The sequence below is a fragment of the Callorhinus ursinus genome, unplaced genomic scaffold, assembly GCF_003265705.2.
Source record: "Callorhinus ursinus isolate GAN/ISIS: 27379988/994484 unplaced genomic scaffold, GSC_fseal_2.0 scaffold45, whole genome shotgun sequence".
NCBI lineage: Eukaryota > Metazoa > Chordata > Mammalia > Carnivora > Otariidae > Callorhinus > Callorhinus ursinus.
Genome location: NW_027397107.1, coordinates 4,282,825 through 4,309,755, shown reverse-complemented (window position 1 = coordinate 4,309,755; position 26,931 = coordinate 4,282,825). Strand labels below are relative to the sequence as shown.

Genomic DNA, 26,931 nt, shown 5'->3' with positions numbered 1-26,931 from the left:
GTTTGTTGTCAATTCTGAGTTGTATCTGGGAGACGGGTCTCTGATAGCTTTCGAGCTTCATAACAATTCCAAAATTACAGCTTAAAAAGGAAAAAGAAAAGAAAGTCTCAAGAGAAAGGACAGACTCAGGAGACCGATGGTATCAGAGCCAGAAGCCAGGAACACAAAGCCAGAATGCAGAGAACACAGGTGTTAAGTAGTAAGAGATTAAGTGTTCTGTCAAAAGACAAAAAAACCCAACCAGCCGTTCAAGGTAACTGCTTTCCCCCAACAGAGAGCTACTCCCACACCTTTATCCAAGGAGACTCTGGGCCATGATGCTAAATCGTCAGGATGGTACATATATCTGCATATAATGCTGGCCAAGAATAAAGAAACCAGTAACACTATTATAGTTAAATTACTCCCAGAATCAACAGCTAGGTGCAACTGTGACCCATTTTTCAAGCACAAATCAATCTTTAGACCTGTCCTCTGGGGAGTCTACAATTACCTCAAGGCAAGTCATCACAAAATGCCTTCAAAAAAATCAAAACAAAAGAGTGTTAACTCACTGTAATCTAAAGGGTGCTCCAACCATACAGGAATACGAAAAACAAAGTGGAAATCAAAGGTTGTCCGTGCCTAAATGTTCTTCTGTACTACTGGACGCAAAGCTCAACCCCATTTAGTCAGGAATTTTCCCCCCACGCCTGTGTTATTTAAAAATACTCCCGTCATACATTAAAGCAGCAAAATAATCCCTTACAGGAGACTTTTTAAATGCCAATAACAAAACTTAGTGAACATTATGTTTACAATGCAAAATTTGGATACTGATTTTTTATGGAAAGTCAGATAATTTTCCCATGAAAAATACAAAATATTACAAACATGATGTATCTTTTCATTCCATACTTTCAGCAGTTTACTGGAATTGAGATATGCCTTGTTTTGGGGGTCCTATCTTGAACATAAAAACCTTCAGCACTTGGAATCTGTTGTTACAGAAGGGGATGAGCTCTCATGAGCAGGTATAACCAAACCAGGCAGCAACAAAGGCAGGAAACAAAGAGCATTTCCAAAGCTGCAACGTGGGGGGCCAAGGAGGCGGGGTCAGCAGTACCCAAAAGACTTAATAAACACTGAAAGGGTGCAATCAACACTTCTTGGCTTTAAACCAAATAACAGAAGCAAAAATTCTTTAACCTCCTCTACTCCAACCTCTGGGTCCAACCCCCTTCCTACTCCTCACCCTCTGTCCCCAGGCTTTCTGGCAAGCTCTCCCCAGAGTCAATACAGCTTAGATACTGCCTAGGAAAAGCAGATTTGCAGAACAGGATGGGATTAGCACAGCTCTTCCATAGGAAAGAAAATAATTTGTCATTTGATCCTAGGATTCTTTTACTGACTCCACCACTAGCTACTGAAGACAACAGCCTGCACATTAATATCCAGGTTTGGGATGCCTTCCTGTCCCAAACTTCAAGCCAGAAGTACAAACCCACTAATTAATTTCCACTTTAAACAAGCACATTACTTTAAGGAATGGTCATTTAGCCAAGGGACCTGAAACCAATGAAGAGAAAGTCTACTCAGATATTGCCTACCACGTAAACACTAAAATACCAGCAAGAGGCACTTTAGTCACTTCACCCTTCCTCCCTACCACCAAATTCACAAATACTTAACTCATAACTGAGTGCTTGATCTAAAAACGTTTGCTAGATAAGCAGCTGGAGACCAGGTAACATTCTAAAGTTTGCATCTTTCCAAAAACTTCCCAGGCCAGAGATTAAAAAAAAAAAAAAAAAATTATCTAGTTTGTATGTGAGTCTGCATTTTCACAGAAAAATCCCTTTGGCAAAGGCTCTGAATATGGTTTTGCTGCTTTATGCTTTAAGTCTTTTGGGATAAAATACAGAAATAAAGGTACATAACCCTTTACATCTGCAAGTGAGGCTCTGTACACTGCTGTGAGTCTAAGTTTCTTTTACCCAGAATGAAAACCCAGTCTCTCATTCCTGGCATAGGGCTATTTTAGGTCCTGGAAGCTTATTCCAGAAGATCTTAGCACATACTGCTAAAACCCTTATTAATTCTTCCTGGAAATCTAAGAGGCATGATTATGGGAATTTTAGCTAAGAGAGAAAAGGTGAGATTTAATAAGCCACATTCTACTTTGAGAGGTCTTAAAACAATTATGTAATTTCAAATTTGCCTAAATCTCAGAAGGAGAAAGTTATTGAAATTTTAACTGTCCTGAAAAAGGAAAGGCTTCTGTGCAGAGTTGGGAGGGTCACCCCCCCCACACAGTGGGAGGAGCCTGACTTCTCCAGACCTCTGGCTCTCAGGATCAGCTAACTGCTCTGACACACATCGAGGAATGATAGACACAGCACATTCCTCCTGACATCAACACTGCTGCACTAACGCTCAGAAGACCCACGCTGACTTCCACACCAACCAGAGATCCCCTCCAATGCAGTTAAGGTGCCTATAAATGGGACAGGCCATAAAGCATTGCATTTCCTAGACAACGTACATCACCAATAACTCCTTGGCCCCTCTGACCTACCAGAACACACGCAATATCATACCTTGAGCTATGGCACCGGAAAGACCTAGGTTCACAATGGGTTTTATCCCTTGACAGCCTTGTTAACTTGATTTCTGAGCCGGGTCTCCTCATTTGCAAAACAGGGGGAAAATCTAAAAGGACGAGTTGAAGACTGAGATCCCAAACTAGCCCTCAGCTTGACTCTCATCTTCAGAGACGTGTTACCTATTGATCCTTAAACTGTTCACAATTTTTTAAGCGCCACATTTATAACATAGACTGGTAGCTTAACTAGGAAAAAAGTCAAAGATCCATCAACTCTGGGCCCACATCTTGGTGTGGCAACAACCAGCTCCTTGCGGATCCCTTTAGACACAAACTCTATAGCTCAGTAGGCACTACTCTTCTCTCCCCGCTTCCCTCATTTATGTCACTTCAGTTCCCTGCAGAGATCTGAGCACACAACCAGTTTTAAGGATTAAAAACAAAATAAATAGCTTGATGACTCACAAAAATACTTAGTGAGACAGCTAGTATCACGAGCTTACTTGCTAACCAGCATGCTGTGAAGCCTGGAGTCTTCCTACTTTCACCATCTTCCTCTGCTTTCTGCCTCAAGATCGCTGCCACGGGAGGCGTACCACGGTACAGACCCACCCCTGTATCAGGTGCCTATGGCCCAACCCCAACTGCAAATGTTTCCATGATCGCTGACCACCTGCACCGGCTCTGGCTGTGCAGAGAAGCCCTGCCAGGGGGGAACGCAAGCATTTTTATGTTACCGTGACTGACTTACATGCGGGGTAGCCAACTTCCAAATTCTAGTCCTACAAACTGAATGTGCACGGCCAGGCCACTCAAGTTTCAATTCAATCACTGTGACAAACACCAAACTCTACAGCAACGTGCTCTGGGAACACAGGGCAGCTCAAAGCCAGCTCCACCAGGAACCACAGAAGACCAGGGGTGAGCCCCTCGGCATAATAACGCCGCAGCCCAGAGCTCCCCTGAGCTCCAGAAGCAGAACCTCCTTCACTCCTCTCCTACCTACGACAAAAACCAACCAAGCAAAGAAACAAATCACCAACCTGAGGTTTCCAGGGTTTTGTGCAGTTTGGATTTACTCTTATTTTTAACCCAGCGTGCGTCCCCAGGATCAAACGGAGCCTGAGGGTGCAAACTATCCTCAGCAGCCGCACTTCCAGCTGGCACGCTCGGTCACCTGCGGGGGCGGGGGCAGATGAGAGGCAGGCGGCACACCTGTGCCTCCCAGAGAGCCAACTGGCCCACTTGCCCCTTGCCCCGACAGATGACGCAGAGCAGCAGTTTACTCAGGTGCCAGAACAGGGAGTGAGGCGGCGGAGCGGTAGCCAGGGAGACCAGAGACAGTTGCCAGAGAAATGCGGCGCTGAGCGCCGAGGCTGCGGGGTGGAAGGGGGTGCGCGTGGGGGAGGGGAGGAGCCCCCGCTGGGCTTCCAGAAGCGCCCCCCTGGCTTCCCAGCGCTGTCACTGAGGCTGCGGTGCTGCGGGCCTGCTTCACGATCGCAACGCTGCTGGAGGCACGTGCAGAGGCCCGAGGCCCGCAAGGTGCACCTGGCCAGCCGCCAGCGCCAGGTGTGCTCGCCTCCCGCAGGGCCCTGGGCAGCACTGGGCCCCCTCACGAGGCCTCTGGCCTGGCCCGGGGGACCCCCTGCGACGCGGCTCCAAAGTCAGGGCCGCCTGAACGACAGATGACACCCGCTCCAGGGAGCGACCCGAGTGACGCAGCCAAAGGTGAGTGACCTGTCCTCGGCCCGGGTCCCCACCACCCCAGCGGAGCTCAGGACCGGCCCAGGCCTTTCTGGCCAGCTGCCCCCTAGCTGCAGCTCCGCCAAACCTGAAGCCGGAGCAAAGTCCGCACCCCTTCCTCCCAAGTTGGTGCACCTGGCCAGGAGCTGGACTGACGAGAGAATGACAAAACCAGGGCCACATGCACCACTGTCCTCTCGCCAGGCCGCAGGGTCAGGAAAGCAAAGGCAGGTGCGGTCTCCCCTCCCTCCACGGCTGCGCAGCCCCCACGTCTGCACGTCCGCCCGCCAGGGTCTGCAGGACCCACCTCAGAGCCGCTGCCTCAGGCCTCCCCCGTGCGAAGCCCTGGTGCACGTGCCCGGGCACCCACCCGCGGGCGACCCGACCTAGCCGACCCCGCCCCCAGAACGCGGCTCCAGCACAGTCGAACGTGTGAAGCCACGTGACCTCCAGGGCAGGGCAAGCACGGCCCCCCGCACGAGGGGCCTGATCCCTCCGCCTTAAAGGAGCCGCGTCCGGTGCCGTCGTGGCTCGCTCCACGCAACTTAGCCCCGGCGCGGGGGTCTCCGCCGCCCGCAGCCCCGCCCCACCCGGGCCACCCACCCCCGCCGCCCACTGGATACGAACGCGACTCGCGGAGGGCGCTGCGAAGCGCGTGAGCTCCCTGCGCCGGCGGCTTCGGGTCTCACGTGCGACGGCTGCGGGAGAAGGAAGTATTCCCGGCGCCAAGGCGCCCCTCCGTCCGGTAGGCTCCCGTCTGGACATACACTCGAGGCCACTGGAGTCAGCAGCGCAACCTGGAGGCCCCACCGGCCGCCCCCGGAGGGCCGCGGCGCCTTTAAGCCCAAAGGCCCTGAGTCACGAGGAGGCTCCCTGCCCCCCTCGCCACACGCCCCTCCACGAGGCCCCACGCCCGCGGGCACGTGACCCGCGCCCCGCCCGAGACTCGCGCTCACGGAGGGGGGGCGGGGAGGAGGGGACCGCCGAGCCGGCCGAGGCTGCGCGCGGACCGTTAGCTGCCGCTGCCGGGACCGCGCCCCGCCCAGCCCCGCCCCGGCGGGCGGCAGGCGGCGGGCGGCGGGCGGCTCTTACCAGCGGGAGCGCCATGGGGCCGGCGTGGCCCTGCGGGACGGACGGGCCGGCCGGCGGGCGGCGGACCGGCACAGGGAGGAACGCACAGACACGTGGGCACTATTTTTGCAGCGAGCCGCGCACAGCGCTGCGCCCCTGGCCGCTTATAAAGCCCCCGCGGAGCCGTTCCCCCCCCCTCCCGCCCGCCCGCCCGCCTGCCTGCCTGCCCCGGCCGGATGCGAAGCACCTGTGTCGGCCCCGCCCGGGCCCCCGCCCCCTCCCGCCCCGCCCCTCCCGGCTGGCCCGGCAGAGGGCTCGGCCGCCCACCCGGAGCTGGGCTCCGGGACGGGGGCGGCTGCAGCCAGCGCCTGGGAGGCCAGAGGCCCACGCCCGAGCGCGCTGCTCAGCTAGTGACCCTGCTCAAGTCACTTATCTCCTCGGGGCCTCACTTTCCCCGCCCCGTACGCCTAGGGCGCGACTTACAAGCCCTTGCGACGCGGCGGCGATGTGCTTTGTCAGTAGAGCCCCGTGTCCATGCTCCTGTTCTTCCAAGGACCCCTCCAGGGCGGGAGCCAGCCCTGCGCGCCGGTGCCCTAGCCCCTGCTCCTGCCCCGGGGACTCCTAGATCCGCTGCTCCGTATGCTGGAAAGGGGGACGCCCGGGGGATTCCGGAAAGTTCCAAAGACACCAGCGGTCCTGTTTGCACCGCAGTTTCCTGGGGAAACCGCTTCCGACGCTCCTGCCGTACTGTAATAGAAAGCTTCAGGGAGAAGGGACAAGGGACAGGGCGGGGGCCACGGGACAAGAAAGGCCACCGTGGTCCTGGCTGTTGTCAGGAAAGGCGACCTGGGCTGGCTGGTGCAGGAGCGGACCGGAAGCCCCAGGCAAGCGCAGAGGCGGGGATGGCATTCCAGGCGGCCGACCAAGCAAAGGCGGGGAGGGAGGATCGAACAGAGCGCCTCAATCTGACCAGGACGAGGATAATGTGTGCTGATACCACAGGAGGGAAGCCTGGGCCCAGTCTGTGAAGGGCCTTTATATTGCAGACAGCAGGAACTATTAAGAATTGTAAACAGGAGAATGGCAGTATCAGGTCTCATAAGACGATACTGGAGACTTAGTAGAGGCTGAGAAGAAGCAAGGGACTGGAGCGAGGAAAGGGACCAGCGTTTGTAGAGCATTGCTAAGTGTTTTGCATGCGTTAGCTCATCATCATAACACTACTTATAAAGCATTTATTATGCACAAGGCTCGTCCTGGCAGTCGGGAAAACAGGACTGCTGCCTTCCTGGCAGGCCGGTGAGGCTGGCCTGGATCTAATGGCTAATGCGGGAGTGGGCAGGTGACTGCAGGTTTCTGTGGAAGGAGAGGAAGTCAGTGATCTAACCTACTGTTTCAGGAGGATTAAGAGGAGAAGGTGGCCAGGGAAAGAACAGATGGGAGTAGAAGTCCATAGGAGGACTCAAAGTGATAATGAAAGTTGGCCGGTCTCCATTCACAGGTATGTCCTCATGCAGGGAGCTTCCTTGGGTTGCTGGGGTCATGGGCAGAGAGGGTGATGGCTGCAGGGACAGGGCAAAAGGGGGGCCTGGCACCCCCTACCCACCAACTATTCCACCCTCTTCCTGTCTAGCCATCTGCTCCCCTCCTCATGCTGGCTTATTCCAGCCGTCCAGAAAACCGTACCTCATGGTTTGTCTTCCCCGGGGACCCTCCTCCAGGGAGTCCTTCCTGGGGCCCTTCCTTCTTGGGGAGCAGCCCACCCCAAGGCCTCCTCTGGCCCACAGACAGCATAGGAGAGCTGCCCTGATGTGGTGTATCTTGCTTGTCTTCTTGGATACCTACAGCACAGGAGCCCCGTGAGGGTGAGCGCACAGAGAAGGCCCGGGTGCATGGAAAAGGGCCATTAGCAGCTACAGACCATGCCCACACGAGGCCGCAGTCCAGCCAGATCTTTCACCACAATCTGGGTTGTCTTGGGCTTATTAAAATGTGAAATCTTCCTCATTTTAAATTTGGTCACTAATTCAAATTAAAAGAGCAAAGCCCAGTATATCCAGGGGTCCATGCTGCTCTCTTGCTGCCAACCTGTGTACATCCTTCCTCCTCTTTGATCCAAAGCTGAGCAAGGTAAGAATCTGAAACCTGGAATAGTGCCCAGGGGAGTAGGTATCCGGGAACTCTTCCATATTTTAAAACTTCTAGCCATAAGAAAATGAAGGCATCTTTCAGGTGATTTGGAACAGAAATTGCTGCTGCCTAAAATCCCTCTTCCTTCCCTTCTTGCTCTCACAGTAGTAATGGCTGACCTTCACTGAGCACTTACTACATGCTTGGCACAGTTCTGAGTGTTTTACCTGTGCTGGATGAGAAAACTGAAGCTCAAAAAAAGTGAAGTCCCAAGCCCAGGGTTCCCAGCTAGAAATGGAAGAGTGGGAACTCAAACCCAGACAGTCTTCTTGCTTTGGAGCCTTAACCAGATAAGAACAGAACTTCCAGCACACTTATGTGTGCAGTTACTTCAGACTGACCCCAGAGCTCAATGCAGATGGTGAAGGAAGGAGTGGCTGAATCAAAATACAGTCATGGCCTCAGGTGTGGTCATGCCCCTTTGCTCCCTGCCCTCACTTGGCCATGCCTGCAGATAGAGCAGGAAGAACAGTACCTCTGACTGGAAGGTGTCCACAGTCCACAGGGTACGGTGTGGAAAGCAACAGAGGTGGAGATATTAAATGACTCGGTCAAGTCCCCACAGCTGGTCACTGGCAGAAGTAGCAGGAACAAATAGGCAGTATTATCCATTCTGAGTCAACAAACAGCCTTTGAGCCCAGCTATGCCTGGCACCGTCTCTGCAGTCCAGCTCCAGATTTACAATACAGGTTTTAAGTGTAAGGGTAATTGGCTGGACTAAGTTTTAAATGCATGTACTAGGAGGACAGGAGGAACCCTGTAGTCGTTTATATTAAGCTCAGGTGTTCAGGGCTTCCACAGCAGGCAGAGAGCCGAAAAAAGAAAAGACAGTGTGGGAAGGAAGTAATTTTCGTGGTTGAAAAAGATCAGAAGGGGAATTCACTTAGGAACTTGACAAGGTAAAGAAGGCATACAGTCTCTGCTAGACTTTTCCCAAGCTCTGTGCAGAAGAAACCATGTTCTTTGTTTTTTTTTTTAATGTTTTTTTAAAGTGGGATTTAAAAACGTGAATCAGCCCCACCTTTCATCATACACAAATGTAAATTTAAAGTGCATTAAAGATATAAATATGAAAGGCATTACTTGGAAGTGTTTTAGAAGAAAATATCTAAAATATTTTATTACCTCAGAGTATGGGTGAATTTTGTAAATCAGAAACAAAAAGCACAGGACATAAAGGAAGACTGATAAATTTGGCCAAATTGAAATTTAAAACTTCAATTTAACAAAAGATTTTTAAAATTTGAAAAAAACAAGTCATAAACTGGAAGAAGATATTTGCAATGTGAGATCTATAAAGGACTAGTTTCCAGAATACATAAGAACTCCAACCAATGAGGAAAAAGAGACAACCCTATAAAAAAATGGGCAAAAGATGGGAACAGGCAATTGACAGAAACTGAAAACCCAAATGGCCAACAAACATATCACTAGATGTCTACCCTCAGCAATAACCAGGGAAATGCAAATGAAACCATAGGAGAGACAATTCATAACTCTCACACAGACAAAATGAGAAAGATCCAATAGCAGGATCACTGCCAATGAGGGTATAAATTGGCTCCCCCATTTTAGTTTTTTGCTTTTCTACATTTTTTTAATTGAGGGATAACACATATAGTATGGAATGCAAAAATCTTAAGTGTTCAGCTTGATAATTTTTTACTTATATATATATATATCCAGGTAACTCTCACTTACATCAAGGCATAGAATCTTCGGAACCCCATAGGATTCCATCATGCCTCTTCCCACTTTATACCTCCTTCCTTGAGTTAACTATTATTCTTACTCATTTCCTGACATTCATTCTGTGTATTGTAGAACTTCATATAAACATTTGGCCTCTTTCATTCAATATGATATCTGTGAAACCCACCCATGTTGTTGCACGTGGCAACAGTTCAGTCCTCTTTCTTGTTAAGTAGTATTCCATTGTGTGGATGTACCGAATTTGTTTCTCCATTCTCCTGTTGATTGGCATTTAAATTGTTTCCAGTTTGGGGACTCTTGTGAACAAAGGTACTATGAACATTCTTGGTGGGAACTGCAGCTACTCCGGCGATGCCGTTAAGTTGCAGGTGTTTATACTCTATGACCCGGCAATTCTACTCTTAGGGTAACATGTTAGAGAAACTTTTGCATACGTTAAAGGAGGCCTGAGTAAAAATGCCAATAGCTGTATTATCCACAATTGCAAAAATAAAATAACAACCTTAAATATCCACCAGCAGGGGAGTGCATTAATAAATTGTGGTATAGTCATACAATGGATACTATATATAAATAAAAGTAAATGAAATAAAGCCAAATTCTATCAACATAGGTAACTCAGAAATAATATTGACTGAAAAAAGCAGGAGGTAGGAGACATACTTAATGACGTCATATATATAAAAATTTAAAACGTGCAGTACACTGCTATCACAAAGTACCAAATTATACACTGTTTAGGGACATATCCATGTTTGGTAAAAGTACAAAAAAAAAGATGCATGGCATTGATCAATGGAAAATTCCGAATAGTGATTTACTTCAGGTGAGGCGGGAAGAGCTTGTGAAGTGACTACAAAAGGTATTGCCTGAATCAATTAAGTGTTTTAGTCCTTAAGCCTGGGAATCAGCACACTAGTCGTGGTTATGTGATATTCTTTATCACAGTTTTTTAAAGAAATAAGGGACGGAGATCACTAGAGGCAGTGATGTGCCGGCAGATGTCTGACAATGAGCTGTGGGAAGGGGAGTGATCTGCAGTATTCACCGATTTCTGTGGCGTAAATCCTCCCACCACAGCTGATTGCCAACTACCAGTGTGACTCTACCTGGCCCACAGAATTCCTGGAAGCACGGCGGTGGGCGATGGGCGGTCGGTGCTCTGAGCCAGCGCGAGCCCGCTCCCACACACCGTTTGCCACTGAATGTGGGAGCCAAGTGCTTGCAAGGCCAGGCCCCGGCGCCCAGGCCCCCTCTGAGGACTTTCCCGCACCGCCCTAGGAGTTGGGTCCAGGGCTGGATTGTATTAATTTGTTGCTGTAAAGCTAACCGCAAACTAAACAGCTCGAAACAACACCGCATATCGTCTCGCACAATCTCTGCGAGTCAGGAATCCAAGAATGACTTTGCTGGGTGGCTCTGGCTTGGGATCCCTCCTGAGGTTGCAGATGGGCTGTGGACCAGAACTGCAGTCATTGGAAGCTTTGCCTGGAGCTGCAGATCTGCTTCTTAGCTCACTCAAGTAGCTCCTGGCAAATCCTCAGTTCTTTGTCCCATGGACCTCTCCATAGGGCTGCGGGCTTTAGCTCAAGACGTGGCACCCGGCCCTCTCCAGAGCAAAAAGATGGAGAAAGAAAGAGACTGGGGTGGAGGTACAGTGACTTTTATAACATCTCAGAAAGCACATCCTGTCACTTCTGCAGTATCCCATTGTTCACGCCCATCAAGCCTGATGAACCGTAGGAGGGGGCCACCCAATGGCGCAAATGGGAAGAAGCAGGGATCCCTGTGTGCGTCCTGGAGGTCAGCTGCCACACTGATCACAATCGAAGCTGAGGGCCGATTGTCCTGAGATGCTGGTAAATGGGTTAGAGATGCCTGGAGCTTCAGCACGAGGAGAACTCAGGAGGCCATGGCCTTTTGTTTCCAGTGAAGGAAACCGACATGTTTCGGAATTTACTTGAGAGAATGCAGCTACTCTTGTCAGGATCCTGGGTCTCAGTCTTGCCTCGTCCTAGGGAGACCCCCCTCTCCCAACCCCACCTCTCCCTGCCTTCCCTCCGCAGGTGCAGATACCGGGGTTCTGGCCCACAAAAGCCTAGATCAGGGTCACCTTGCCCAGGCCCTCAAGAGTTCCTTCTTCCCCAGAGCTGCTCCCTCACATTCTCCCTCAGTTAAAACAAGAGACAACCCTGCTTATTTCCACACACCCCGCCTCTGCTGCAGGGGTTGCTGGTGCCCTAGTGGCCCCAGACAGCAGCACATCCCAGATGTGTCGTGTCCCCATCACCAGACACAGATCCCACTACCAATTGGAGTTGGGTGTCAGATGGTTTCAGAGCTCCATGATCTCTGAGCGAAATAAAACACTGCCTCAAACTGGAAGGAAGCAAGAGGGCGGTGTGTCGTCACACTCAGTTTCTTGTTTACGTGGGTGGTTCATGCTATGAAAACTCACCAAGTTGCATACTTGTGATTTGTACAATTTTCTATACGAATATTATACTTTTTTAAATAGTATTTTTTAAAGTCTTATTTTTTTAAAGATTTTATTTATTTATTTATTTATTTATTTATTTATTTATCTATCTATCTGAGAGAGAGAGCACGAGTGGGGGGCAGGGAGGTTTGCGATTGCGAAGCCCACAGCCTGGGACACGCTCCAGGGAAAGCAGCACAGGGCCGGGACCGAAGTTCCAGCACCTGGGATTCTCGCCCTCAGGGTTGTAGATCCCAGTGCCCTTTATGAGGGGCTGTGGGAATCTGGGCTGTGAGCAACTTGAGGGAGGTTAGGGGAGATGCCTTACACACTTGTGGTTCCAACAGAGTCCGTTCTGGGGCCTTTGTTGCAAAGTACGGGTTGGCCAAGAATTCTCCGATGCTCTGTGTTCAATGCCTTGGAAAACTGCTCTCACCTTCTTACGCCGCGGGCACTGCTGATTCAGAGACGGGAGTGGGAGCAAGTTGACCACTCCGTCTGCCCTTGACTGGCCGAGCAGTCCCATCGCCAAGCCTGCAGTGACAAAAACAGTGATCCCAGGGAGACCACGGGGCTCCAGGGCTCTCCAAGAAACAGCACCTCCAGCTGCTCTCTGGTGCCACGGAGCCCAGCCCGTCCCCAGAGACAAAGGTAGGGATGTCCCCTGACACTGCCTTTGTCCTCCCTCCCTGGGAGAAGGGCACACCTGCTACACTGTCTCTCCCCTGCAGAGACCTGCTCAGGGATGCTTCAGTAGCAGGGCTGTGGAGAGGTATGGCCAAGGGTCTAGAGTCTCAGTCACGGAGGATAGGAGGCTGAGGCATCACCTCTCCAAACCATCATTTGAGTGTGTTCCTTGTAACCCAGGCAATCAACATGTTCGGGGGGGGGGGGAAGTGTTCCAAAGTCAAAACCAGGTTTGGGTAACACTGTTCCAGCCCCTTAGGGGCAGGGATAGGTCACAATGCAAATTGGCATAGTAAAGGCTCTGAGAAGGCCTGTGGGAAATAAACCTGTTTCATTTAAATCCTTTATTCCTAAACTTGTTGATCATAGACTCTCTCGCTCTTTTTTTTTTTTTTGGTAGAACACATGCTAACGTGTTACTTTTTACACCTTATGGAACCACTGCTCACTCAGCCTCTTTCCTCATGGGGAAAGGCATCAAGGAGGGCCCTAACCCTCACTGCCACGTCCAGAAGGCTTGTCCCAGCTGCAGAGGCCCTCCTTCTCCACTGCTCAAGTGTGTCCACAGAGCAACAGCATCTGCCACTGGGACTTTGTGAGAAATGCAGGGTCCCAGGCCCCACTGCAGACACTGACTGCAGTTTGCAGGGTAGTAAAATCCCCAGCTGATCTGAGGCGGGGCTGTCTGAGAACACTGTTCTACCTCTCCTGTTCTGAACACTGTTCAACCCCTCCACGATGGCTGGTTGGGTCATCTCCCCAGCCAGCCGGGGGCTCCACTGACGACATATTCTGAACCTCACACCTATGCTGGGGAGTCGCCCACATTAGGGTCTTTCCTGAAGGCCCATGAGGGAAATCAGGGGGACTGATAGTGACCGAAGAGGACTTGCTTTTGCAGAGCCTCATGACAAGGACCAGGGAGCTCTTCGGGTTGGCCTCCCCATCCCTGCCCAGACGGCTCTTCCACAGACAGGCCTGGAGACTCGGGGAGGGTCACCTTGGCATCCAACCAGAGTCACCTACGAGAGTGAGTCACAGCCTTCCCTAGAAAGTCAGCAATGATCATTCACAAGGGTCACACGGTCACTCTGAGCAGCTCCCTCCGGCCCCCGTCAGAACCCCAGAAGGAAGGAAAGCTGAGCCAGCATGTAGGGAGAAGACATTTTATTGGGATTTTGCTACACAAATAGCTGCAGAAGGCTGGGAAGACAGGGGCACAGCTGCCGGCAACGTCTGCACCGGTCACTGTGGAACCCATGGGGAGGGGGTTGTGGGGGGAGCCTGGTAATGACCAGAGGGCAACAGGCCGCCCCCCCGCCCCCGGATGCTATCTGGCATGAGGAATCCGCTAGGAGAGAGAGAAAGAGAAAAGAGAGAGAAAAGGGCGGGGCGGGGGCGGGCTAACAGCCCAGATGCCAGGAAGGAGAGACAAGCGGGGGTCAAAGAGGTCACAGCCCCGGGGGGTCACTGGGTCAGAGCCTGCACCACATCCTTCACCAGCATGGTGCCGATCACCATCTTCTCGCTGTTGATGGTCAGCTGGGCAGCTCCCGTGGGCCGGGCGTCCAGAGTCAGCAGGACCAGGCTCCCGCTGGTCAGCGTCCTGCCCGCAAATCTGAGGTGAGGGCAGAGGCAGGGGCTCAGCCTCGGGGCATGGGACCCTGCTGCAGAGCAGGCCTCCCCATGGCCCATCTCTTCCCCTCTGCTGCTGGCCGATACCTGTACTCATCAGATGCCCCACAAGGGACACGACCCAGGTTGGCAACGGTAGTCACTTTCTGCACCACAATGTGGTCACTCCGACAGGTGTCTGGCAGCGTGAGCTTCTCTGTGACCTCGCTCATGCCTGTCAGCTTTCCTGGAGGCAGAGGTCACGATGAGGGCAGAGGCCGTGTTGGGTCCAGAGGCTGGCACCTGAGTCTGTCCACGGAGCATCCTCCACCAAGGTCCCCTCAGGCTGGACAGGTCTCATGCTGAGAGCGGGTCTGAATCTCTCGGGCTTAAGGAGGGGCTACTTCTGTCCTGGACTACACCCTTCTTCAGGAAGCCAGCCTCCCCACCCTACCCCACCCCCCCACCCCGAGCTCTACCCACGCTGTTGACCAAAGGCGGATCGGGCCCTTCCCCACTGTCAGACTTCTGGGCTACCGCCCCTTGGGAGAGAGGGACCAGTGCACATGGTGGCCAGTCAGCTCAAAGCGGCGTCCTCCGCCCCAGCCCCCACACACTCTGGTCTTTCCCGGCTGGCCCTCCAACCCAAGTTCAAATCCCTTCCAGCTCCTGGAAGCTGAGTCCTCACAAACACATCCCTGGCGGCTCTCAGACTCCTGGTCAGGGCACCGGTCCTCACCAGACAGGCCGGAGTGCGGCGGACACAGGAGGCTCTCAGAGGTGGATCTCCCGTTTCACCTGTGGCCTGAGCTGGCCAGGGCTCCTGAAGCCCCCTGGACATTCACAGCATCCCCACAACCCCTCATTCTGCAGGCCTGAGCTCTCCTCTCCACTCTCACACTCAGGGCCAGCCAGACATCCTCCGTCCGCCCTCCTGCCACCTCCCCTGCAGCCCCTCCATCCTCCCCCTGCTGCTCCCCCCATTCTTCTCCTTTTGAGAACAGGCCTCCCTCCCCTGCTGCCCCCATCCCCTTCCTTCCTGACTGGTGACATTTCCTTGCCCCTGTACCTTTACTCTCCCCATGGCCAAGTCTCCAAGTCCTTAAAAAGTCCCCTCTCTCACGCTATTGCCGCGTCTCCCGCCCCAGAGGGCTCCACTGCCTCAAGCCCCGGTCTCCTCCCAACCACTGCGGTTGGCCTCTGTGCCCCCTTTGCAATGACCTGCTCTCCGATGCGGGCAGCCGCCTCCTACCTGCTGGAGCAGAAGGTCTTGGGTCACCCTGGCCTAGCGACCCCACCCCAGGGCAGTCTTCTGCCCTCTCTTCTCCCCGGGGTCTCCCTCCGCCTCTCACTCTGTTCATTCTCTTATCCCTCCCCTCTGTCTCTGCAGGCTTTCCTCACGGACACTCCCTGGCCTCACCTTCCCACCCGTCTCTCTCCCAAGAGCATCTGACTCATTCACAGCTCCAGCTCTCACGTCTGTGCTCATGACTCCAGCCTAGAGGTGTTTCCGGGGCACAGACCCGCATCTGCAGTTGCTTACTGAAGGCCTCCTCCTGAACTTCCCACATGCACCTCACAATCAGCTGACCTGAAGCCAACCATGATCTTCCCTCCTCCCCGGCCTAGCCCATTCCCGCCTCCTTCCGCATCAGGGGTTTGGCAAATTATGGGCTGCAAGCCAAATCCAGCCTACTGGCTGTATGGCCCGCAACACATTTTATATTTTTTAAGTGTCGGGGGGAAAAAAAAGATTAATGTTTCATGACATATGAAAATCACATGAAATTCCAATTACAGTGTCCATAAATAGAATTTTATTGGAACATAACCACACTCATTCATTTATATGTTTATCTGTGACGTATACAACATGGCCCACAAAGCCTAAAACATCTGTTTTCTGGCCCATTACAGGAAAAGGCTGCCCACTCACAGAACTGGGTAGAACTGGGAGAACTGCCGTTCTCCCTGCCACCCTGCCATCCTCGAACACCTCTCTCTCCTCCTCCTCAGGGCAGCAGGCGGCCCCCGGCTGCCCCCTTCTCAACACCACGACCCGCCCCAGCCCTGCAATGCCTTTGTTGAGGCGCTCAGCCCAGTCCTCACCATCTCTCACCAGATCTACTGCAATAGCCTTATCCATAGTCACAGGATTTAGGCCAAGGTCACACACCAAGTGAGTGGCAGGGTCAGAATTTCGAGCCAGGACTCACGAAGCCCCGTGCTTCTGCCACCTAAGCTGTCCTGCCTCCTTGCCTGCTGCAGCCTCTCCCATTGTGGTCTTAGCTGCGGGTGCTGCCGGATTGCCCTTGCTGAAGCCGAGGTCTGAACCCGGCCCCTTCCTCAGACACCTTCACAGACCCCTCCGCTGCTAGGAAAATGATAATCTCCCTCACAGTGTTGGTGGGCCGGATAACTTTGGTGACCCCTTCCAGCTCTCAAATTCTGAGATTGAAATCCTTTAGCACAGCAATCAAGGCTTCCAGAAACTAGACCACACATCTCATTTTCAGCTTTGTTCTGACTACCCCTCTGTGCTGCAGACTCCCGAGCTCCAAACCAAACTCCCCTCTCTTGCTGGAAACTTTCACCGACGCGTACTCATGTTATTTCCCCAAGCTGGAATGCTGGCCTAGAATTTTCTGCCTGGCTGAGTCCCACTCCCTCCAAAGCCTCACTGAAGTGTCCCACCCTCTGTGAAGCCTCTGCTGGAGGCACAAGCTACGAGGCCTCCCTCTGCCTGAAGATGGCGAGGCTCCTCCAGCATGACGGCACTGTGAGCTGACTGAGCCCCAGCGGATGGTGCCGAGCCCCCTCCCTGTCGACCCCAGGAAGCACTCACCCTGTTCCTTCTTGAACTCATTCTCACTCATGAACACGGGAGCCATCAGCTCCCCAACGGGTGGCTGAATGGAGACATAGAACTGCCGGGTTTGGGTACTAGAAAGGGTGGGAGGAGACAGAGGGAGAGGAAATGAGGCCAGCATCTTGCCCCTCACCTCCCACTTTGCCTGGAGGCAACAAGAGTGCAAGAGAAAAGACCTGAGGGCCTGGGATGGCTTTCCGGACCCAGCAGCTCATGATGTATCCCTGCCATTCTGCTCCCTCCTCTCCCCAGCCCCCCACCCCCACCCCACCATGAACTGGATACACACCACAGCTGGAAGTTGGCCGCCTGGGTTGAGTCACAGAAATTAATGCCCATTACAGCAGTGACAGATTCTCCAGGTGCCAGCGACTCTGTGGGTATGAGGCAGGGAGAGGGGGAGAGAGGGGGGGACACCATCACCCAATAGGTCTGGAACCCACCACTACCAGAGCTGACCACCCCTCCATGCATTCCTGGCTTTCTGGGCCTTTGGAGATGGTTCCTGGTTTTCTCCTTAAATCTAAACACCCTCCTCCCGCTGTCCCTCACCCCATTGAAGTCCGTCCTGAAATCACCAAGGCCTCAAGCACCTTCTGCCCTGACACGGACTTGCTTGTTTCCTAGTCCATCTTGTCTACCGGGGCATGATCGTATCAGACGCCCTCTCTGTACCCGCACAGCCTGGCCCAGCACTGAGCGGGCATCAGCAGCCACAGAAAGACTGACTGTGCCCAGGAGCCTGCTTCTCCACCATGTCCACGGCCCTCCATACCGATTTCAGGGAATTCCTGGATGCTGATGCCGGCGGGCAGTTTGGGGGTGCCCACGTGCAGGCCCTTGATGGGGGTATCAGAGCTGTTGGAGAAGTGGATGTGCACAGATACCATGTGGGGGTCCCCCGAGAAAGGCTGGCGGCTGAAGGTGTAGTCCACAGCCAGCCCCTCGCCAGCTACACGGTGCAACAGTTCCTGCCTCCCAACACCTGACACTGGACTCAGCAGCTGGAGGGGAGGAGGAGGAGGGCCAGTATGGAAATGAACAAGGAGAGAGCCTGTCCCCGCCTTGTCATCACCTAGGGTCATCGAGCAATGGGGACTCAATTCTATCCCCTACATCACACCCCCCCACACACACACACAAATCCACACTATAGGATGCTCTACAGAGACGTGTCCCTGCCCCGGAAGTCCTGCATCCCACTTACCGAGGGCACCAGTGGGGAGTCTGTGAGTGTCAAGCCCTCCAGGTCAGTAGCCAGACTGGTGGACACAATCGTGGAGGGAGACACAGGCTGGACACTGGGCGGGGTGACTGTGGGAGTAGATGAGGAAGGCTACGATGACGGAGGGGCAACGTGGAGTTGGCTTGGGTTGAGCAGGAAGCCCAGAGCTCAGGGAAGCACACAGTTCAGCACCACGGACAGCGAAGCACAAGGCAGCCTGGGGACTCCAGGCGGGTTTTGCTCCTTGATCCCAACCCCACACCTGGGGAGATTGTCTTGCTGCCCTCTCAACCCAGAAGTGTGTTCTGTCTGCTCCTCCTACCCGGAGTCCTGGGGAACCTAATCCAAGAGCGCCCATGGACCTTCTTACACCCTCCCGAGGTCTCCTGCCCCCTGTGACTTCTACCCCAAACTCACAGTCCTCTAGGTCAAGCAGGGAGATCTCCTTGGCTACCGGGGCACTTTTGCCACTGGGAGGCTGAAAGAGAAAATGCGATGCAGGTGCGGGAGGAGGGCACCTGGCCTGTTTTGGGTTGGGTAGATGATACAATGGTCTATTCCAGATGGTGGGGAGATGACTGGGCCTGGCCTATGAGCCCAGCGCCCCCCTCCTGCCCCAAGGCTCTCACTGTTTTTTTCCTCCAAGAAGCTGGTTCCATCTGCTCCCCCTCTGTCTCTGATGTCCTCTCCGACTCCGATGAGCTACTGCTGGAACCACTGCCCTCATCTGAGGATGAACCTTGTCCCTCGGCCACCTTCTTCCTCTTCTTCATCTTCCTCTTCCCACCTTCCTCCTCACTCTGTTCACTGGAGGAGAGGGGCCAAATGGGGCTCAGGCCCAGCCTGGACACCTCTCCTTGCCCTCACAGAAGAGCAGAAGCCCAGGAAAGCGAGCCGGAGGAGCCCACACGTGGGCCCCTATGCCTGGGCCCCTGGCCCCAGACTGCTTCTCCACGCTGCCCCCATGAGGGGGCCGGCCCAGCAGAGGCCCCTTGCAGCCAGCCAAAGCAGCCGTCATGGGAGTGCCCTGGGGGTCTGCAGGCCCCATCAGATCAGGAGGAAGCACGGGGGCTCTTAGGAGAGGGGCTAAGGCTGAGCATTCCCCCTTCTTTTCCAGAGGAGATCCCTGAGCCCCGCCCTGGGGTTGGCTGGCTCCACTCTTACCTTTCACTGCTCCCTCCTTTCTCCTCCTCCTGGTCTTCACTCTCAGACTCACTGCTGGACTCCTCGGAGCCACTCTGGTCGCTGCTCTTACTGTCCGAGGCGCTCTCAGACCCGGGGTCTGCGGAGGAACGGTTTCAGGGCCCCTCCCTGTGTGCAGACCTCCTTGGGTCCAGAGCAGGTGCCCGGGGATCCCGCCTTGACTCAGCACTGAAGCTGCACCCCCCTGAGCTGCCCCAGGCCCCAGATGCCACCCGGACCAACCAGGACACAGAGGGACTCGTATGGGACGTGCAATCGCTCGGGCCCACCCCCACACGAACAGGTCCACACAAGCAGGTGAGCAACCCCGTGCACACGTGAAACCATGTGAAACCACATGTGGGCAGGGCCACAGAGTCCCCAGCTCTGCTGATCGCCTCACCGCTGTCTGCAGACTCTGTGGGGCCTGACTCCCCCTCAGAGTCCGAGTAGAAGGGTTTCTCCTTCTCCTTCCTTTTCTCTCGATTCGAGCACTTGGTCCATTCAGGTACCTGGAAATGCGGGTGGGGCAAGAGGAGCACTGAATCATGGTTGAGGCGGAGGAAGGAAAGCACGGGGCTTCTACCCTGCACCCTGCCCTACTTGGTCCAGTCTCCAAGAGAGAATAATGGGGGGAGGGGATGCTGCCGATGCAGGGAGCGCTGCTAACCAAAGAAGCAGCAGGGCGCAGCACACAAGGGGAAGGGGAGGGGGAGCGCGGGGTGAGGGGAGAGAGCACGGCACACGGGCAGGGGGACCTCCGCGTATTCGCCCAGCAGGCCCACGTGGGTCTCGATAAGGGAGAGATCTTCTTCCTGCATGTGGGGAGGGTGTCAGGAGGGCCGGGCCAGCACTGCCCGGGCTCTCTGCTACCTGCCCACCCCCAACCTCCCCCCCCACACACACACAGCTCAACCCTTCACCCCCGCTGACCTCCACGTTTCGCACAGATGGGTCTGGAGCTTCCTCTGGCCAGTCTGGGAGCTCCTGGTAGCCTGTGGCCTTGGCATTGAGCAGGTGGGACAGTGAGCCCAGCTGGAAGTGGTCCCGGTCTGGGGGCGGGGTTAGAGGCCAGGCCAGGAGGAGGTGTTAGGAACTGCCCTGGGAGAGTTATCTCCCAGATGGGGTGGAGACTCTGGCTGGGATCCCCCCCATCCAGGCAGATGAAGGCGGCAGCTGTGTCCTGTTAGGGTTCTTCCACCCTGAAGGCACCCTCAGGGCCACGTGCCGGAAGATAAGGTGGTCTGGCCTGACTAGAGCACGGGCTGAGGGATGGGGGCAGGTGGGACTGCGGAGGGGGGCTCCAGGCCCAGAGATGCTGCTGGCCCTTCTGCTTGGTTCCGCCTGAAGGGGAGGCAGACCTGGGAGTGTGGCTTCTCTTCCGAGGCAGTGGGGCTGTGTGCCTCGGCCAGGCTTGGGAAGGAGGCCTGGTTGGTATGAGAATAGTGACTGTGAGGAAGAGGCTGACCAGTCTGGGCCAAGTCGGGGAGACATGCCTGGTCAGGCTCTGGACCCCATGGAGAGGAGTGTGCAGTCTGAATGAGTGGGAAGGAGGCAGGGCCAGAGGTCTAGCCTGTGGTAGCGGAGGGTAACACAGAGTGGGGATGGTTTCAGGGAGGAGAAAGGGACTTCCTCCTTCCTGGGAGATTTTCAGATCTGTCCCATCCCTCAGAATCTCTCTATTCCTGAGGTCCAGGGAAGAGAAAAAGTAGAACAGAAAGACACCCAGGAAAACCGAGCTTTGTGAAGGCAGCTCCCCTCCTGTGTAGATTCTGAGGTCCAGAGAGCCAGCTGGAGGACCCTCCCCTCCCGGCCTCTCTCCAGGCCCCTGTCACAGGAGATGAGCCCAAGGACAGAGGCAAGGCTGAGGGCCCAGCATCTGGGCTGAGCTCCAGTGACAGCCCCAAGCGCTGGCAACTTCTTTCTCAGGACCCTTACAAACATACACCTCTCCTCTGCACGCTATTTGATTTCCTGCCTTCCTGGGCCCTTGGTATTTAAATCTTGATATAAAGTGACGGCTCAGGGAGGGAGGTGGATGGGGGAGCGGGACAGGAGAGGAGCCAGAAGCCCATGCTGGCTGGGAGGGCGGGGGCTCAGGCAACAGGATGCTGGTGCTGGTTGTGGGTGAGCAGGTGAGTAAGCCCCAGGTGCTGCAGGATGGGCAGAAGGGGTGGGCTGGGGGTGGAGGGCGGCATTTCTCCAGAAGCACTCCTGATGTCTGGCTAAGACTGGGACCTCAGGGGCATGGCCTGGGGTCCTGGCTAATTCCTCCCCCACCCCCGGGGGGGTCACCCTTGATTTCAGCTCCCACCTTTGAAGGATGACTCCAAGACGGGGGCTGGTTTGGGTGCCAGGAAGAGCTTCTTGGCATGGCGGCTGAGGGCACCCCCCTGCTCTGACGGGACGATCAGCTGCCGGGTGAAGCGTGCTCGGTCACGGATGTCATAGTTCTGGTCGTACTTGGCCAGACTCAGCACGTACTGGGTCAGCAGCTTGGTCTGGGGGACGAGAGGTGGGACATGGGGGGCGGGGGTCCGTAGCCGACTCTGTAAGCGGACACCTGCCGGCCAGCTGCGTCCACCACCCCCTCCCTCACCTGCTGTTGTACCGCTCTGCGCTTCCCCTCACGTCCCTGGCCCCGCGCCCGACCCCGGCTCCAACAACAGCCGTGCCTCGCAGAAGAGGTAGCCCTTCTGGAATCACCTCCCTCTGGGTGGTGGGCTCCATTCTTCCTCAGGCAGGGGTCCCTGCCGTCCCAGGCCCAGCCCCCACCCCGCCTACTCCAGGCCCCGCCAGCCTCTCTACTGTGGGGTGCCAGGGTGAGTGGAGGTCTGGAACATTCTACTGGAAATCTCACAGTTCCCAGCCTCCACTAGACAGAGGAAACGCAGACAGCAGAAGGTGGGAGAGGACGGGGGGATCCCCCTGGCAGGGGCTGTCCTCATGCCTTGTTGACTCACATGGTACATTCTGAGCAGCCCAGAGTCTCAGAGGCCATGACCTCCCCTAGAAGGTTCTAATGAGATCAGAGCAAACTGCAGCTGCCTATGGGTTTGCTGGAGTCTTGTGGGGTCCACTGTCTACAACGGAGGCAGCCACATCTCAGGACCCCAAATCTTGATTGCTGCCTTGATTCTGGCCTACTCTGCCCCTGCGTTCATAGCATGACAGGCAGCAGACGTCATTCATGGAGGCCTTCTAGCACCGTGCGCTGTGTAAGGTGCTTCAACGATCTCATGTCACGTCACAGCCCCTCTGCGAGGTAGGGGCTACTGCCCCCACTTCCAGAGGAGAAGCGGAGTCAGAAGTGACTTCTCTCAGGTTAAGGAGTCAGTCAGCGCTGCTTCTAGGCCTGGGCCTGCCAGCGCCGGCCACCCACCAGCTCCCCCGCACCGCCTCCCGCTGACATAAGGCGGCTGCCCCCACCCAGTTCTCCACCTCTTATGAGCAAGACAGTCAGAACCACCAAGTACACAGATCTCATGTTCCCACAGCCAGAGTGCCTGGGGCAGCAGGAACCAGCGGAGGGAGTCCGGAACCCACCCTGGTCTTCCTGCGGTTTAGGGACATCCAGCCGAGGGCGTGGCTGACTCAGGTAACCTAGTGGGAGTGTCAGGAAGATGTCCATGAGGGACAGAGCCCCAGAAGCTGGCCAAGAATCAGAGCTGCTGCCGCGGCGAAGCTAGAGAGCCACTGTGACTCTCTCGTACCCATGACACAGCCCACAGGGACGTCGGTGGACTCAGCTTCAACTCAGTCCCTTCCAGCAGAAGCAGTGCCTACAACATCGTTACCATCACAGATGAGTACTCTCAGCATCATAAGCCCCCAGGGCACCTTGCAGTGGACTTCATCACAGACCTTCCCCTCCCTGGGCCAGACATCATTTGACTGGGCACACGGCTGGTGGATGCCCTTATCAACATGGTCCATTGCCAAGATGCTGCTGATTCCCTTCTACAGACTTCCCAGCTGGCTGATCAGACTCTCTCCCTCCTGCAAGTCCTTGACTAGTTCTGGAAAGAAGTGTTAAGGATTTGGATCCATCTGTCCACAGCCTTAACTGCATAACCACAGCCAACATAGGAAGGGGCTGGTTCACCCTCCTTGTCACTGCAGGATTTGCTTATAACAATTCCTTACGCTTCTCCATCCCAAGGACTCATTCACCAGAAATCCTAGCATCCAGTCCGTACCACCAAGACCCTCACCTCACTCAGCCAGGATGTGCAGGGTTTACGGGCAGCTCAAGAGGGCCTAAGAGACCCGCTTCAGTGCACCAAGAACGGAACAAGGTTCCCACGAACCAGTGGGCTCCAGCTTCCAGGGGGGACTTTTAAGTGGGGAACATGGACTCCTTGTCACGAACCCATGTCAACATACCCACTACCTTGCAGCCACCTGTCAAATCACACTGGGACGCCGGCTCTTCAAAAAGCGAAAACAAAATGCATCCTGACCTCACATATAAAAATAGGCTCTAGATCTGTGTGGCACACAGATTTTAAGGTCCTCCCCCACAATCCTTGCTTCCTGGTGCTTACGCCTTTATGTAATCCTCTTTCTGTGAGTGTGGGCCAGACCTGAAACTCGCTTCTCACCAACAGGCTATGGCAAAGGTGATGGGCTTGTAACATAATCCCGTGATTAAGTTTCATTATATAAGACTTGCTCTAGAGACATTTTTCCTGGTGGCTTTGAAGAAATAAGCGGTCTCTCGAACTGAGGGCAGACCCCAGCTGACAGCCAGCAAGAAGCCAGGGTCTCAGTCCTACGATCCCAAGGAACTGCATCAAAGCACCCACCATGCCAACTGGGAAGTGAACACTTCCCTGCAGTGCCCCAGATGGGAACAAAGCCTTCACCAACATCTCAATGGTAGCCTTGCATACGACCCAAAAAAGCCACACCTTGACTCTCAACTCACAGAAATTGTGAGAAAATAAGCACATTAAGTCCCTAAGTTTATGGCAACTTGTTACACATCAAGAGAAAACTACTACCATGGATTAAAAAATACAAAAATAGAAATCTAGAGGAAATTATAGGTGAAATTTTTAATTGATCTGTTAATGGGGAAACAACTTTCTAAATATGAAGGCTTTGGAGGGAAACAGAAATGAAAAAGTTAAAATATTGAACAAGACACCGATGTGCAACTTTTGGATGACTAAATAGGCACCGGAAATGTTCTGTTTTGTTTTGTTTTTTTCAAAACTAAGGAAATATAAGATTAACAGTGATCTTTTCTAAGTGGTAGACCTATGGCTAATTTAAATTTTTAATTATTATTTTTCTAGGTTTTCTAAATGTGTTATGATGATCATGCATGACCTTTATGACATTAAAAAAAACAGTTACTTTTTTTTTAAATTCTGCAGAACTCTATCAAAATCTTCCATCCGCTGCAGAGACCAGATTTTAGCTCCCACCATGCTCCTAGCAGACCCTCCTCCTACACATCTCACCAGACATACCAAAAGCAAACTCACTGCTGAAATTCTTCCCAGGTGTCCGACCCCAGGTGCTGTAAGGACCACCTTCACTGCTGCCATCACCCCAAGCCCTCCGTCAGTACATCTATTACCAGGGCTTTTGTGGCCTCTGGCCTGGAACCTGATTATCTGCTGAGCCTTAGCAGGCAGAGCTATGGCCATCCCTCGGCCCAGGCCCAGATCTGGCTTGTGCTGGGGGCCAGTAAGTTAGGAATGGCTGGGATTGCTGTTTTGCATGCACATCCATATGCACATCAAAACCTCCTCCCTCCCGGAATCACTGGATTCCCTTTTCCCCACTACTCTGAGAACAGGCTGGGAAGAAAAAAAAAAATGGAAAAAGGGAGGGTCAGAGGGAGGAGAAAAGCTCTCTTTATTGACTCAAAGAACCATCCTAAAGGGCCTGTGCCTGGGACCCAGGTTCAGGTGAAGGGCGCTGGAGGTCAGTGTCCGTTTGCCTGAACAGCCTATGCCGGCTGCCGTGATGGGGGCAGGACCCCACTGTCCTGTCTGGGAGAGGGAGGGGTTCGGCTGGTCGTACCCACACTCTCTGCGCCAACCCTACTCCAGTTCTTATTGCTCTGTGTCTTCTACTGCTTCCCCTACTTGGCTGTGAGCATCTGGAGGCCAGTAAACATGTCTCGGTCACTGTCACTATCCCAGGACGTACCACAGCGCCAGGCACTATGAACACTCGGGAAATCTGTGTTAAATGAAACAATGAGCAAATGCACGTGTAGCTAACAGTGACAGCTTGGGGCAATGCCGTGGGGACACACCCAGGCTTATGACAACAACCTGACATCACACATCACCATCCGGGTGCTCAGGAGTCCCACTGGGTCCTCAGCCCATCTGGGTGGCTCCCCACCCACATAGCTTCATCTTTTCAAATGTTCTTCCCACCTGTTCTTTCCTCCCCTCTGAACAAAGGAGGTCCACAAATATTTGTTCAGTGAGTGCTCTAACTTCTCCCACAATGCTGACACTCACAGACCCCGTCCGTCCCTCCTGGCTCCCATGCGTGACCGTTGCCTGTTCCAACTCCTGACGAGTGTCCCAGCCCCTGACGGCCCTGCCTCCCCCCCTTAAGTCCCTGGGGCCCACCAGAGCCACCAGGGATCAAAGGAACCACTGAAGAAACACAACTGCACCATCCAAGACTTGATGGGATGGCAAGGAGGCCACCTGCAGGCGGGCAGGGATGTCACCACCTCCAGGGTGCAGCCATGCTGCTGACCCCAGCCGCCCGCCCAGATACTCGGCTCTATAGCTCGCCAAACTTTTTCTAGAAGGGGCAGAAATTAACTATTGTAGGCTCTGTGGGCCATATGGGCTCTCACAACTAGTCAACTCTGCTGCTGTAGCACAAAATCATCCATATAACATAACAATAAACATATACTATAAACAAATGAATGAACAGAAAGCTTTATTTACAAACACAGGCAGCAGGCCGATTTGGTCCCCTACCTCACCTAACTGAGAGGGGCAGTGAGTGTGGGAAGTGTCCTAGTGCTTGGCCTTTCCAACACCTTGAAAAGTGCACGTTACACCTCATTCTTAGGAGAATCTCCTGGGACCCCCTCACGGGTTGCTGGACACTCAACAATATCCTAGTTGAGCCATGCCCTTGGCTATGGTATCTCTCATGACCTTTAACCTTGAGAACGACAATGGACTCCAGTACCATCCCAGACCGAGCAGAGACTTGCCCTCATAATCCCTGGCACAGACTGGCCAACCACCGCTAAGTTTTGGGAGGAAGGACAGACCTCCTGTCCTAGGATACACGTCCTCACCCCCCAGTGCCCGTCATCACGGGCCCCTCCCTCAGCCCTACTCCACTGTGGTTCTTTATGGCCCTAGTGTCCCAAAGGCAGCAGGTAGGGACACTCACGTAGGCAGACTGGAGGTCACAGCCCCACAGGAGGGCCTCTAACCTCGGCCACCATCCCTACCGGCCCTTGGGTCCTCAGAGTAGCTGTGGACACTGGGGGGACACCAGTTACCGAGATACACTAGACACTTGCCCTGAACTCTCTCTTCAGAAAGAGAGGCTGGAGTCCACACCC

General features: G+C 54.1%; 2 protein-coding genes across 14 annotated transcripts in view; both read right to left on the bottom strand.

Moving 5' to 3' along the window:
* The window catches only part of CPEB1 (cytoplasmic polyadenylation element binding protein 1), a 93,861-nt gene extending 87,855 nt beyond the window's left edge, over nucleotides 1-6,006 (bottom strand). For 4 of the 11 annotated variants that reach the window (XM_073882193.1, XM_073882195.1, XM_073882194.1 and 1 more), the window contains exon 1: nucleotides 4,955-5,208. In XM_073882193.1, coding sequence (XP_073738294.1) covers nucleotides 4,955-5,092 — 138 coding nt within the window. In that variant the 5' untranslated portion in view covers nucleotides 5,093-5,208. Of the gene's footprint in view, nucleotides 1-3,087; nucleotides 3,108-3,627; nucleotides 3,730-4,634; nucleotides 4,721-4,954; nucleotides 5,209-5,419; nucleotides 5,570-5,881 lie in introns of those variants that run through there. The other 7 variants (XM_073882205.1, XM_073882196.1, XM_073882203.1 and 4 more) reach the window with 7 other exon arrangements.
* A 7,614-nt stretch (nucleotides 6,007-13,620) lies between these two features.
* Nucleotides 13,621-26,931, bottom strand: part of AP3B2 (adaptor related protein complex 3 subunit beta 2) — a 31,583-nt gene continuing 18,272 nt past the window's right edge. For 2 of the 3 annotated variants that reach the window (XM_025893208.2, XM_073882192.1), the window contains exons 15-26: nucleotides 21,673-21,859; nucleotides 20,292-20,410; nucleotides 19,762-19,870; nucleotides 19,341-19,458; nucleotides 18,806-18,983; nucleotides 18,594-18,654; nucleotides 18,159-18,265; nucleotides 17,727-17,955; nucleotides 17,241-17,325; nucleotides 16,928-17,025; nucleotides 14,191-14,329; nucleotides 13,621-14,086 (exon numbers count right to left, since the gene is read on the bottom strand). In XM_025893208.2, the coding sequence (XP_025748993.1) occupies nucleotides 13,936-14,086; nucleotides 14,191-14,329; nucleotides 16,928-17,025; nucleotides 17,241-17,325; nucleotides 17,727-17,955; nucleotides 18,159-18,265; nucleotides 18,594-18,654; nucleotides 18,806-18,983; nucleotides 19,341-19,458; nucleotides 19,762-19,870; nucleotides 20,292-20,410; nucleotides 21,673-21,859 (1,581 nt within the window). In that variant the 3' untranslated portion in view covers nucleotides 13,621-13,935. Of the gene's footprint in view, nucleotides 14,087-14,190; nucleotides 14,330-16,927; nucleotides 17,026-17,240; nucleotides 17,326-17,726; nucleotides 17,956-18,158; nucleotides 18,266-18,593; nucleotides 18,655-18,805; nucleotides 18,984-19,340; nucleotides 19,459-19,761; nucleotides 19,871-20,116; nucleotides 20,174-20,291; nucleotides 20,411-21,672; nucleotides 21,860-26,931 lie in introns of all 3 variants that reach the window. The other variant, XM_025893207.2, reaches the window with a different exon arrangement.